At 31.3% G+C, this 15,414-nt stretch overlaps 1 protein-coding gene across 2 annotated transcripts in view; it reads right to left on the bottom strand.

Moving 5' to 3' along the window:
* Positions 1-13,619, bottom strand: part of LOC111706159 (uncharacterized) — a 17,601-nt gene extending 3,982 nt beyond the window's left edge. The window contains exons 1-5 of one of the 2 annotated variants that reach the window (XM_023478946.1): positions 13,531-13,619; positions 3,645-4,111; positions 2,225-2,327; positions 2,129-2,164; positions 2,033-2,068 (exon numbers count right to left, since the gene is read on the bottom strand). In XM_023478946.1, the coding sequence (XP_023334714.1) occupies positions 2,033-2,068; positions 2,129-2,164; positions 2,225-2,327; positions 3,645-3,839 (370 nt within the window). In that variant the 5' untranslated portion in view covers positions 3,840-4,111; positions 13,531-13,619. The remainder of the gene's footprint in view (positions 1-2,032; positions 2,069-2,128; positions 2,165-2,224; positions 2,328-3,644; positions 4,112-13,530) is intronic. The other variant, XM_023478947.1, reaches the window with a different exon arrangement.
* Between the last annotated feature and the right edge of the window lie 1,795 nt (positions 13,620-15,414).

The raw sequence follows: 15,414 nt of genomic DNA, 5'->3' as shown, positions 1-15,414 counted from the left end.
TAGGAGGGGGGGGTAGGAAGGGGGAGGGGTAGGAAGAATGATTTGAATGGTTGAATGCACATGATTGCTTGATAAGGATTATGTTGACAATTGTTTTTAATGGTTTAAGGATGAGCTACAATGATTATCTAAACTTTTTGTTTGTTTTCTCTTTTTGTTTGTTTTTTTGATTTTAATTTTGTTTGTTTTCTCTTTTTTTTAGATTTCATTTCACTTTTTTTCACTTTTTAATTTGTTTTCCGATTTTAATTTTAATTGTTTAATTTAATTGTTTTTTCTTTTTTCCGATTTTCATTTTGTTTGTTTTCTCTTTTTTATTTGTTTTTCCGATTTTTATTTTCTTTGTTTTTTCTTTTTCATTTGTTTTTCCGATTTTAATTTTCTTTGTTTTCTCTTTTTTATTTGTTGTTTTTTATTTTAATTTTGTTTGTTTTCTCTTTTTGTTTGTTTCTTTTGATTTTCATTTTGTTTGTTTTCTCTTTTTATTTTTTTCTTCCAATTTTCATTTTCTTTGTTTTCTTTATTTTATCTGTATTTTGATTTTGATTTTTTTTTTTTTTTTTCTTGTTTTTTTCAATTGTTCATTATCTTTATTCGTAAGAAAAAGATTTAGAATAAATGATAAGTTTTTCTGTCTAAATAGATAAACAGTCAAAAATGTTAAACTCGTCTCTGTATTAAAAATGTATTTTTAGCTCCGTATGTATAGCTTTGATACCTAGAAACATTCTGTAAACTGTTTTAACGTACTGACAATGTTAAAATGTCCTGTAAACTTTGGAACGTGCTACTGCTACCAAAAGGTAAATGCCCTGAAACTGTACGTAGAAACATTTTTTTTGAAACATTCTAAAACTTTTGAAACCTTCCATAAACTGTTAAAACGTTTCATGATCTAATGGAACGTTTCATATAAACTGTAAAAAGTTCCATAAACTGTTAAACAATTCATTTCCTAAACAAGGGGGGGGGGGGTTGGCGCCCCCTCCCCACCCTCTATTTTTTTTTGACCTAGCACTCTTATTTTTAAAGGATTTTTTTGAAAAACATCTTTTTTCAATAAATAGGGTAGGTAAAAAATAGTAAATTTTTTTTTCCATTTTTTGGCATTTTTTAAACCCTTCCTAGCACCCAAACTTAAAAAATATCAATCTAATTTTTTTCAATGAGCTGGCATTGAAAAATTGGGCTATGAACATTCATTTCAACCCTATACCTATTTTCTAAGGCCTTTTTCTAGTAAATTTATTTTTGTTGAGAAATTTTTCCTTACATTCATTACTTTCCGTTCCCCTCCCTCAAATTTCACTTCCCCTATCTGGACTCCTACTTTTTTACATATCCTGTCTTTGCCCTTGATCACTGTTTATAAAATCTGAACTAGCAATTAAGCTTTATCTGTTTATTTGCCTGACTGACAACTCAACCGTATAATCTTATCATTAACTATCAGTTATTCACAACATAGGTCATATGATGGGGTTCTGGTCAATTGACTAATTAATTGATTGGTTGATTGATTTTGTGATTAATTGATTAACTCGAAATTGCATTGATATGTGTCTCTACTAGTTGATATACGTGCTCCTTACCCGTAAAATGTTTGAATAATTTATTGATTAATTAATTGATTATTGATAGTATGATTGATTGATCGAATGATTCATTGATCTGAGATTGCATTGATATGAATCTCTACCAAATGATCTACATGTTCTCTATCCATACATAAAGAATGATTGATTGATTTATTTAGATATCATGAAATGAATCTCTTCAAAGACGATCTACTTGCTCCCTTATCATAAGGAAAGATTTATTGATTTATTTATTTACGTGAGATAGTATTGATTTGAATCTCTGCTAGATTATCTACATGTTCTCTCCTCATACAGAAAGATAGATTGATTTATTGATCGATTTACCTGATATTGGTATAAAGCTCTATAACTAGATGATATATGTGCGCTTTACCCATAAGGGAAATTTGATCGATTGATTAATTGATTGTCTGATTGATTGATTTATTTACCTGATATAGCATTGATATGAATCTCTACGAGATGATCTGCATAAGGGAAAATATATCGATTGATTAATTGATTGTCTGATTGATTGATTTATTTACCTGATATAGCATTGATATGAATCTCTACGAGATGATCTGCATAAGGGAAAATATATCGATTGATTAATTGATCGTCTGATTGATTGATTTATTTACCTGAGATAGCATTGATATGAATCTCTACGAGATGATCTACATGTTCTCTACTCATACAGAAAGAGAACTCATTAACTGCTTCCTGGCAACCAGTAGACAGCTCCTACAAGTAGAAATATAAAATCAGAACAATTTATTTAGGTTTATTGATATTTCTTTGCACCTTCTTAAAAGTGCCTCAAGCTCATATATATTTGGAGACATGAAAAATATCTTAAAATATGAATTTTTGCTGAAACAGAGGAAACTGAAGAATTCATAAAAAAAATAATGATTTTATATAGTGTGGGATCCAAATTAATAATATGCCATGTAGAATGTGGATATATAAAAACTGAAGTAAGACATGCGTTATGGTTAAAAAAGTCTTATGCAATTAACAACAAAAAAACTAATTGTGCAGTGTACTCAGACCTAATTCACTCGATAAGTTGACTTCTAAGATACTGGTCAAACTTTTTCCTCTGTCACTAAAAATCTTTAACCCACAGTTTTATGGGCCCACTGTATGCATTTTTGTTGCTGCTGTTAAACCTTGATATGTGTAAAGATAGCATGAACTACTGATCGTAAAAATGTCTTTAAAAATGTTTGACGTTTAATAACACCCCCCCCACATTGTTTAAAAATAAAATCTTTGATGATGGCAATAAAAATTTCAAAACCTTGTAAATTTAGCTAAAAATATATCTACCTAATGTTTTTTACACTATCTTGTTAATTATAGTCGTAATACTTATGACACTTTCTCAAAAAAAATCATTTTAAAAAAGAAAAGAAAAACATTTGAAAAATAATGTTCAAAAGAGTTACGAAAAAACTTTTTGAAAATATCAACAAGGTTTATTACATCTTCTTCCACGAATTTACCCTTATGTAATTTTATATTTGAATATTTTAAGTTCAGTGCCTTTTTGGCACTGAACTTAAAACTTTATCCTTCATGATAAAAATACATAATTAAACAAAATAATTTTTTTAGTTAGAAATAATAAAAATTTACAGATCTTTCTGTGTTTTCATCTGTCGATTACAGCTGTGTTAAAAACTTTTCTAAGCTGTCATTGAAATTGGAGGTCCAAAAAGCTTTTTTAACCCCATGAGATCCAAAGAAACAGACAGGATGAACATATTTTATCTAAATACATACTTTGCTTTTTTGTTTGTTTGTATCCTTTAAAAGTCAAAGCGTTTTTTTGGCAATGAACATGACCTCAGGGATGGTTATGAATTTGGTTTAAAGTGGACAAAATTGCCCTGAAAAAAAACTATTTTTTAAAATGTGCAAAATTAAATAGAAAAATCCACGACCTACAATTTACAAAGAAATTGGCTCTGGAAGAGCAACATGTTAAGAGCTAAAATTGCGCGCAAGAAAAGGAACGCGCAGCGTCCTGGAAGCTTAGTAATTATAGATGACCTTGAGTCCACTGCATATAAGTAGTTGCATATCATTGTCCTCCTCATAATCCAATTGCAGCAAGTGTGCCTTCTTGTCCTCTAAGCAGTCCTTAAACCGCAACTTGGCCTTGTTCAGCTGTTGATCATTGCACTGCGCATGACAACTGGTAACGACAGCTGCTAAGACAACAACAACAATGTGTATTGAGTTCATGGTGATATTGCGGTTTAACTTGGTGACGGGGAGAAACAATTAGTTCAAAGTTTGCCCGGTAGGCGGTAGGGGGGGCGAATTTTTCAGATACGTTGTACCAATTTAATTTTCACAATTTCATGCCCACATCTAGGCAGAAATTTTATCCACCTCCGATTCACAATGCTTGAGTATAGGGCGGAACTAGGCCAAAACTAGGCAGTAGAGCAGATGCTTGAATCCAGGCAGATGGTAGAAGGACAATACAGTGTGTGCATATACAAGCCAACAATCTGAAATAGTATTATTCATACATAAATATAATTATATTATATAATAAGCTTAGTGCTAGTGAAATTTTCCCAAAAGATCTGGATACCATGACCCCTCCCCCCCCTCTCTATCCCTACCCCTCCACGTTACGTAAAGTTTCAACCTAAATCTCTAAATCATGTCTGGACAAATTTGTAAGTCATTAAAACGGCAGTTTATATTAAAAATCTAATTTGAAAGATTCAGATATAATTTGACTGAAAATATTTCAGTCTTAATTATCGTTTTTCAAAATTGTAAATAAATTTGGGATGTCATCATCAATATTTATTACCAAATTAGCAGCAAAATATTTCTAAATCAGGCTTTTAGATTTTTCCTATTTTTATTTTTTTTTCTGGAAAAGTTTAAAAATTTTCTCCAGCTGAGTTTAAAAATAAAAACAAAAGGTTAGACAATTTTTTTTGGTTCAAAAACATTCAATTTATCAGATTCAAACATACATGTTATCTTTGACTTTCCGAACTCCGATTATTAATCTACTACATTGATAATTTTAAGAACTGTAATATCTTTTCCAAAAAATTGTTACTTAGATTATTAGAAATGTTATGATTCTGTAAGAATACAGGCTATGCATGTTTATCAGGAGGGAACGGCAGGCCAGAGGGGGGGGGGTTGAGGGGAAGGGCAAGTGATTGCTATAATATAGTTAGAATTCTATTGTGATCCAAATCCCAAATAAGGTATTTAAGCAGTTAGGCAGAAAGGTTCTATACATCGGGTTAAATAAGGTTAATAGAACTATATCGGTCAAATTAGATTAATAGAAAGATAGATAGATATATGGATAGATAGATAAATAGATAGATAAATGGATAGATAGATAGATAGATAGATAGATAGATAATGTTGTACATTGTACAGGTAAGTTGGTAAACAATAACAAAAATGGATACAGTGGCGTTGTGGGGTGGGGGACGAGACCCCTGTGCACCCCCGATACATGCACCCCTTGTCCCCCTTAGACATGCCCCCCCCATAGCCAGAGGCAGGCCCCACGTAATCTGCCCCTTTGGTAAAAGTAAATTCAACCTATCTGAAGCATAAAGTCCGACCGAGTCAACCTTATTGCACCGGCTTGTCCTGTCCATAGAGCTAGGTACAGTACAAACTGGGACCGGAAAGGTGACCTGGCTCGGAAATTCAAATGTACTACGGCTGCCCGTGGCCCTTATATATTAACTTACATACATATTCTTTTCTTATCAATTGCCAATGTAGCAATTTTTCCATTTTATGATATTTTTTTCAAATTCTTTCTTGTACCTTAATCTTATTTTTCTTTTTTTTATCAACAATGTTTTGGGCCATCTTTTCTCTCACAAAGCGCCACAAAGTACATATTTAGGTATCGTTAAAAAGCTTTCAATAATACTGTTTCTAGTGTAATCTATTCATAAATTTAAATAATACTGTTTCTAGTGGAATCTAGTCATAATCTAGTCATAATATAATTGATATGATCTCAATACTCAATACAATAAAAAATATATTTTCAAAAGTTTTTTGCTCTTTTTTTTAACTACTAGATTGATTGATTGATTGATTGTATGATTGATTATTATGGTGAGATGACAAATAGTCAGGTAGGTTAATAAAGGTTTTAAACATAAATATTTATTCTTAATGCGGGTTTTTTAGGGGGGGTGCACAGCAACCGTTAGGGGGTGCAGAAAAAAAAGAAAAACGAGGCGCTTGCGCGCGCCAAAAGTTCACCCCCCCCCCCAAGCTAAACCCCCCACTACGCCACTGAATAGATATGATATTTTCAAAAATATGATTTCCTTTTAATTAAAAAAAAATGAAAAATGGTTAGAAAATATCTAAATTTAATTGATCAGCTTTCTGATGAATTAAGATATCGTTATATATTTCAAATTGTTCAACAAAACATTTTCAACAAAATTATACAGATCCTAACTGAACACGATTTCACAAAAAAAAACATCAAAATTTGAATTCCTGAATTCTTGTGGAAGAAAAACAAGAAATTATAATCTTCTATCCCCCTTCAACTAATCTTTATCTAAGGTTTTCATCTATTCATCCCCCCCTCCCTCCACCNCTCCCTCCCCTTACCCTTCCTATCAACAACGTCTTCCCCCCCCCTCCATTCTTTAACAACCAGCTTTGGTATCTACGCCCTTCCTTTTCTTTTAAAATCTATTAAATAAATTTGAACACAATTCTGGCGAAATCATTATTCAAACTATCTGTCTATAAAGCTATCTTTTTGTCTGTTCTCAAACAGCCGAACAGCATCGGTTTCCAAAAAACTAATAATATATACAAAACGTTTGGAATTCTTCTTTGTAACCAAACACATACAGGGTGAGTCAAAAACAAGTGTGATTTTCAGCACCATGGCGCAAAATTGTAACTTTTTTGTGCAACTCTCCTTTTGGTGCTTTTTCAATATTTTTTGAAAATTTGTGACTTTTTTGGTACTCCAATGGCCCAAAAAAATCCGCGATTCTTTTTTCTCTCAAAATTGAAAGTTTAGAAAAACAAAAATGTGTAAATAAATTATTTCTATCGAAATCTAAAATTTTAAAAAGATTGAATCACAGAATCTTAGAAATTTTGAAAAATTGTAAAAAGAAAATTTGCAATTTTTAGTGCTGGTCTAAATTTATAGGGAAAGATATTCAAATTCTTTAGTTCCTTTCTTCTTAGTATATTCTTAAGTATTAAATATACGCTGTTCAGTTGAAAACTTTACTTTAGAAACTTTAATAACTTTAGAACTTTAAGAAAAACTATTTTCCGTTAAAATTTTTGTTGACCTTTATGATTTATCTCGCTGTATACTAGACAGAGGGAGAAGATCTCACTTGTGTGACATCATTTTTATGGCTTTGTTACCTCGTAGCTCCTCCAGGATTGATTTTACGCATATGTCAAATTTAACTGGGAACATATATAGAAAATCAAAACATGTTTTTTCTCCTCAAAAACTCTTTAGTAATAAAAGGTTTCCATCTTACGTGGAATTTACTTTAGTCTGGCGTGAAATCTGTTTGTATAAATGTGTTTAAGCTGGCTGAGAGTGGGACAGAGCTAAAGAAAATGATAAATGAAAAAATATTAAAATAAGTTGGCTGTCAAATACAAGGGAGAAATAAGTGGAAGGGGGGGGTGATAGGGGCAAGAGGAGAAATGGATATGTGGAAAGGGGAAATAATATAAATAAAGATAATTATTATTCAACAAATTGACTACTATATATATAATTCAAGATCCAATCTACATTTTACTTTTACAATACAATAAATAGTTTTATATCCGATATAAAGCAATTTTAGTTGAATTTGCTGAGTATATGGAAAATTGGTTCGAACTGATTTGAACAGAGATATTGTGTTTAAAATAATTAATTCTTCATTCTTGACAACGTGTAAACGCCCATAATTCCTAGCTACAGTGTGATCACAAAAAAAGCTACTGCTTTAAGCTTTTCAAGTTTAGGTCCCAAGAAATCGTGATTTTAGGCTGCCATTAATTGTGAGTATTTTAAGTTGTTTCTGGATGTTGGAGCAAAAAGAGAAGAAAGCATGTGGCCACGATTTTTCAAAATTTAACAAATGCAATTGGCATGATGACGTAATGTACAAACGACGATAATAAACATTTTTCCAAAAGTTTTGTCAGCTGTAAGATTAAAGAATTATTAATGACCTAAAGCCTTGAACAGAGACTATTTCAATATTAACAAGTTAATTTGGAGAAAAACCAATTTTTCAGAAAAATTTGACCGTTTCCTACAGTGAGGCTCGGGGCGTCATGAAATTATTGGTTAGCTCCGCCCATTCTTCAAATATTGGATAAAGACCCGCCCACTTTTACAACTTTGATATCTCTCTACACACCTCTTTTCTACTGTATAATCATTATTATGATGGACATATCAGGGATTTTAAAGGGACTGTGTAAACGTAATTTCAAGCTTTCCTCATTGCAAAGATGGCAATGACCGATTCAAACGGTAACCGTAAAAGCTTTGTCCGAGTATGTATGAATTAGATACCAATGTGTTTGTTTCTTTAAACTGGTTATTTCCATTTGCAGTTCTCTGCGAAATCGACTTGTGAGTTTCTTGCTAACAAGAAACAATGGAGATATTCACGGAAATAAACACTTTTCCAAATTGCCATCTTTGCATAAAGGCTGACTTGAAATTACGCATACAGTCCCTTTAAGGATCAGATATTTGAACATTAAAACTGGTTAACTGTCCCTTTAAGGGTCGGATTTGTCAACATTAAAACTGGTGAACTGTCCCTTTAAGGATCAGATATTTGAACATTAAAACTGGTGAATTGTCCCTTTAAGGATCGGATATGCCAACATTAAAACTGGTTAACAGTCCCTTTAAGGATCGGATATGTCAACATTAAAACTGGTGAACTGTCCCTTTAAGGATCAAAAATGTCAACACTAAAACTGGTTAACAGTCCCTTTAAGGATCGGATATGTCAACATTAAAACTGGTGAACTGTCATTTTTATTTCAAGAAGTAAAAGTATCAAGATATCAAATAAAAAATTACAGAAAATGCCCTTGGTAGGGGGGGAGGGCTGAATGGTAAAGCTCTTAGCGCAGGGCGGCAGATAAAGCCACTCTAAGTTTAAAATTTAGTTTCAAATGCTAGTTCGGCTATCCCATCCCCATTAGGGTCACAAGTTGGGGGGATTAAAAATTTGTTACAACTAGAAAATTTTTATCGAAAATTTTTTTGCGGGTGGGAAACAGATATTATTATGCGAAAAACGACTTTAATAAGAAAGTTTTTTAATTTTCTGATTAATTTCACTGGGCGAATAAAAAATTTTTTAGGCCTTTCNAACTGTGTAGTACAAAATAGCTGTGAACTGTGTAGTACAAAATAGCTGTGAACTGTGTAGTACAAAATAGCTGTGAACTGTGTAGTACAAAATAGCTGTGAACTGTGTAGTACAAAATAGCTGTGAACTGTGTAGTACAAAATAGCTGTGAACTGTGTAGTACAAAATAGCTGTGAACTGTGTAGTACAAAATAGCTGTGAACTGTGTAGTACAAAATAGCTGTGAACTGTGTAGTACAAAATAGCTGTGAACTGTGTAGTACAAAATAGCTGTGAACTGTGTAGTACAAAATAGCTGTGAACTGTGTAGTACAAAATAGCTGTGAACTGTGTAGTACAAAATAGCTGTGAACTGTGTAGTACAAAATAGCTGTGAACTGTGTAGTACAAAATAGCTGTGAACTGTGTAGTACAAAATAGCTGTGAACTGTGTAGTACAAAATAGCTGTGAACTGTGTAGTACAAAATAGCTGTGAACTGTGTAGTACAAAATAGCTGTGAACTGTGTAGTACAAAATAGCTGTGAACTGTGTAGTACAAAATAGCTGTGAACTGTGTAGTACAAAATAGCTGTTAACTGTGTAGTACAAGATGGCTGTGAACTGTGTAGTATAAAATAGCTGTGAACTGTGTAGTACAAAATGGCTGTGAACTGTGTAGTACAAAATAGCTGTGAACTGTGTAGTACAAGATGGCTGTGTTCTTTATAATACAAAAATTAAATATCTTCCAGCTTTTTCTTCTGAGTTCTTTCTTGCCTAATCCAAGATTAAGATTTGTGTCGTCAAATCTCACATCTCAGATTATCTCAAATCTCAAATCTTATAATCCGAACCTCATATCTGACATTGTATATATCTCAAATCTTACATTTCCATCTCATATCTCACTCTCTATCTCTCATATCTCATATTTCATATTTTATATATCATATATCTCATATTTAATATCTCAAGAATGCGAATATAGTGTAATTATTATATTTTTTGGAGAATTTCCTTGACCAATAGCTTGTTTGAAATGTATTTTTGGGCTGGCTCTGACACTTGATGGCCGAGGTACCCTGTTTTGCTTCTGCTAAATTGCCAGTAAAAGCCGGTGTTTTTGAAACAGCTGATTTGCTGATTGGTGCAATCGAATGGTAACAACAATTCCTTTCCTACAAGCTTTTAAACACGGAAATTCTCCTATAAATAAAGTAGGTTCAATATAATTCTCACTCTTCATCAAACACACCTCGTATCTCATAATTCATATCTAATATCTCACATCCTATTATACATATCTCGTATCTCATATTTCATATAATAACTCATGTATTTCCTTCTCATATCTTATATCTCACATTTAAAGGAAAATCTTATATCTCATACGACATTTGGAATGTATGTCAGAAATATCAGATTCCACTTCTGATATCTCATATCTCATATATCTCTGATCTCATATATCGTATCCATTATACATTCATCAATTAATAATAACTTTATTCTAATTAATTTGAACAGAAAAAATTATGATAAAGTTTATATTTTGATTGATATTGATTTATTGTCTCCACTCAACTGCATAATTTCAAATATTTTCTTCGCTTCAATAATTTTATTTTCTAGCACACATACTTCAAGAGAAATCAGAAGACACAGTAAATATCAAACCATGAGTAATTTACCTCCTTTATTAGCTTTTACACCCCCCCCCCCCCCACCTTCAAGGGTGTGGAATTTTAACATTTTTAAATCTCGATTTTCTCAAACCCAGTTTTGTTTGTATTGTCAATTTTAACCATCTTTAAAAGAAATAAAAATTGTCTTACGATTGATGAGCAATTTTTCTTTGAAATGCAATCTGAAAGTCATAAAAAAGAGAACAAATTTGTTCTGTCAATTCCTGTAATATCTGGATATTTTTATACACTGTCGGAAGCAAATTTTTGAAAATTTTACTTCCTCTGATTTTTTATTTCCTGCAAACAACATGCACACTTCTTAGTTTCGTTCCGTCCTATACCTTCCAGGGGCGCAGTCAGGAATTTTTCCAGGGGATTTAGAGTCTACATCTGACTGAGGAAATTATTTAACTATATAAGCTGTCAAAATTTTAGTTTCTCTCTAACTTCCATTTTTAACAAAATAGTGAAGAAAACCTCAATTAGAATAACTTTTTTTAATAAAATTCACAAAATTAAAATGAATGTTTATTTTTAACATTAAAAAGTATCATTGTGACAAAATTAAATTTTTATTAACAAACTTTGGAAAATAGCATTTGTAATACAAAAATAACTTAACATCAGTTATATATGAAATTCTGGTAATTTTCAGACAAACCCCACCCCTATTTCCATCCTCCCTGACCCCCCCCCTTCATCTCAACCCTCAAAAATATTATATTTTAACCCAGCTCATTTACTGTAATTAAATCATTAACTTAAAATTTACATAAATTAAGTAAATTAAGCAGTGTTTAAGTCATAACGATAAAAATATCTCGTTTTCACAAAAAAATTTAATTCTCCTTTAGCGCTAAGAATAACCCGCAATTTAAAAAAAAATATTTTTACGGAAATAAAAGATTGGCTTAATTTAAAATATTAAAATATTTTAAATACTTTCAACCACAGATATTGCTGTAAAGCCTTACAATATATTGATTATAAAAAGGTGTATTTCGAGTACAGGGTTTCCCACAAATAATGAGACTTAAGAATCGACTACAGTGATTACCAAAAACTGTGGAATAGGAAGACGACTTTACAGCCACACTTAAGTGTATTTGATGTAGTTACAAAGCAAATAGTTTTACTAAACACTTATTAAATAACTAATTAACTTAAATGGTTCTGTGTCCACTGCTCACTTGCTTTGTTCTATGCTCATAGAACTATTTAAAGTCATAACTTGAGTATAAAAGTCCTATTTCTGGTTATCTCAAAGGAATTTAGTCTTTGCCGCAAACTATAATTTTCTAATCTCTATATTTTTGCAACCCAATGTCGTAGACCTTAGATATTTCAAGCTATATATTCTTTATATAAAATAATCTGTTTTTAAAAAAATCAAAGGTTTTCGCCATTGGGTTGCAAAGATAACGGGATTAGAAAACTTTAAAGATCGTCATAATGTATCTTCCCTGGTGATCGAGGGTAACAACCATAGAATCTGAATCGACCCCATTTTTATTTTGAAAGGAAATATTTTATAGAAATTGATAAAATGGTTTCAACTAAATAATTTCTACAGCGAATGTATTCTATTAAAAATTAGACACACTTATTAAAGAGTTTATTGCGTGAACTAGTTGAATAGGGCCCAAGGTGGGGAGGGGGNCAGATAGAAACACAGATAGATAGACAGATAAATAACCAGATAGAAACACAGATAGATAGACAGATAAATAACCAGATAGAAACACAGATAGATAGACAGATAAATAACCAGATAGAAACACAGATAGATAGACAGATAAATAACCAGATAGAAAAACAGATAGAGAAATAGGAAACAGGTAAATATGGAAGACGATTACAATTCTTTTGTAATTTACATTCAATTAACATAATGTAAATTATTGTGATGTACTGCGTATATTATGTAAACATTTACAACAAAATGTACTCTTTGAACTCCTTTTTAAGACTCAAAGGCAAATAGATTTTCAATTACAATAGGATGCAACAGAGAAATTGACCAATTAATCAAGTAAACCAAGTAATTACCAAAGTGTCAAATATAACAAGGAAAACGAAATTTTCTCACAATTCTATAGTTGACGTGTTTTCCAGGATTAAATAAAAAAGTGTAAAAAGAGAAAATAAAGAACATATTAAATTGAACTTATTTTACTGTAAGATAAGCACTTTATTCTAAAAGTATCACTATTAATAATAATTTTGCTAAACACAAAAACTGAGTTGACACTTGTGATGTCAGAATACAGCTGTACTGAGAGAGTACAAATTCTACGTTGCCATCTATTGTACTAGAATCTATTTGCTTAAAGGGGCTAAAAATATTCAAACGGCTGGAAATTCTTAATTTTTCTGTGTATGTATTCCTCTGTGGAATATATCTAAATATATATTTATAAAGAATCAGCTTCAAATTCAATATATTTTAGAATCTCACTATTAATGATGTTTCATGTCTTCTTAATCAAAAATAACATTTATGTGGAGTTATAATATATGTACGTATACAGGGTTATCCACAAGGGATGAGACTTAAAATGGCGACAGAAAGCTCATAAGATTAAAAAGGCTGAATTTGATCCTTGGTCTTATAAATATTACTTATAAATGATAATTTAAATGAATTGATAAAAAAGAATAAATTTACAGATGCAACCAAATATGCAACAACAAAATTTAATGCTGCCCAACAGTTTTAACAAATATATTTTTTATAATAGTAAAGGGGGTAAGAGTTTAAGCTAAATTTATCACCAAATCGTACAACCTGTATATTTGTATAGACAAACCATAATTTATAATGGAAACATTAAAAAAAACCCAGAGAATTAAAAAAGCTTACCAGATTGATTTTGTAAGAAAAGGCAGTAAATAAAAAATATCACTATCTATCTATCTATGTATCTAACCGATAATGTGCTGTGTCCACTGGTGTTACGCGACTGAATTTCGCTCGCCGGTAACTGTAAAACCGTCACCGAACTACCGGCCAGTGTTCGCCGGTTCACCGTCACACGGAACGGACGAGGCCAGGGTGGGGGAATGCATGTACAACAAATAATCTGATAAACATAAACAAATATCGGGAGAAGGTAAAATTTATGCAATATTACTGCTACGACTTTGTGACCCTGTAGCTTCTCTTGTTTTGGTTTAACGCACAAGTACGAGAATAGCAAATTTATTTGAGCTGAAAACTTTAGAATGGTGGATATCGAGATTAAAGCTTGATCCTCTCTTTTCCTTAATATCAAGACTAATCTAATCTTGCACTTGTATTCTGAAAAGTGTATAAAATTCAACCAATCAGAGTCGCGTATATGAAGCCGATAAATTTAAGATTTTGCGCGCCATTTAAGATTATACAGAAAGGGGAGGGACTCTCTAATTTTAAAAAATCGGTTTTTGATTTTTCCTTACTATATCCAAGAAAGAACGGGTTAAGAAGAAAAAGTGTGACCATTGGATACTCAGATTAAGTTATCGAAATTAAGGATATCTCATTCTAAAGTTTTCAGCTCTGGTTATATATTAGAAATTCAAAACATTTTTGTTCTTCTCAGCTCTTCAAAAAGAGGAATAATGATTATAAACATAAGATTTTCAGATTTACATGCAAATTACTTTAGTTAGACGTTAAATGAATATTGCACTTAATTAACTTACTACTAAAGTTTAATCGGTTTTTAAACTAAGTCTAAGTTAATTTGAAATATTAAAACTTTAAGTTTAAAAAAATTCTGGATAAATATTTTATTAAGATTTTCTTTATAGATAAAAAAATCAAACAAATATGATATGAATAAAAAGACCTAAGATAAAGCACTTGAAGATAACAAAAAAGAGAAAATTACGTTTTTTTCATCAGTTAATAGATTGATGAGTGCTGACAGGTGTATTCTTAACCATAATTTGATTTTAATTTGAAACATTTTTAATCTATCCGATATCTAGGTTTAATTGGAGTACGGCTTATTTAATATACTAGGCTTGCAGGGCGCTTCGCGCCCATCTTTTTTTCAATTGTGAACATTTGTTCACATTGTAAAACAAAAACAAACAAAAATCTCGCAGATTTTATAAAAAAGAATTCATTGATTTTCAAAAGTTTCAAAAATCGATTTTTGTTAGAAGCAAATTTTGAAAATTTGATCATCCTTCCCTGGGGTGACGCGAGGTCCCACAAAAAATTAGGCTCGATCGGTTCAACCGTTTTGACGTTCTTTGGATACAAACATGTCAACAGACAAGCAAAGTATATATATAGAAACACTTATATACAGAGCGTCCAAGCCGCAAAAATATCAAGAGATCAAATGCCATATTATACTAAATTACAAATTTTTATATTAGCCTTATAGATTTTTTTATTGTTTCCTTCTTTTTAAATATTCTGATTAGTTCCGAAAATCTTAATATTGAGCTATAAACGATCTAATATGATGTGGGACAATAATATTAATAATATCTGAGCTGAAAACTTTAGAATGAGATATCCTTTATCCCGATTACTTAATCTGAGTATCCAATGGACACACTTTTGATTTTCTTCTTAAACCACTCTTTCTTCGATATAATAGAGAAAAAATCAAAAACCGGTTTTTTTAAATTAAAGAGCTCCTCCAGTTTCTGAGTGTTTATCTTAAATGGCGCGCAAAATTTCAAATTTTTGGCTTCTTATACGCGACTCTGATTGGTTGAATTTTATACACTTTTCAGGATACAA

The sequence above is a fragment of the Eurytemora carolleeae genome, unplaced genomic scaffold (genome assembly GCF_000591075.1).
Source record: "Eurytemora carolleeae unplaced genomic scaffold, Eaff_2.0 scaffold575, whole genome shotgun sequence".
In the NCBI taxonomy this organism is placed as follows: domain Eukaryota; kingdom Metazoa; phylum Arthropoda; class Copepoda; order Calanoida; family Temoridae; genus Eurytemora; species Eurytemora carolleeae.
Note: the sequence above shows the minus strand (reverse complement) of the source record. Positions and strands in the feature narration are given on the sequence as shown.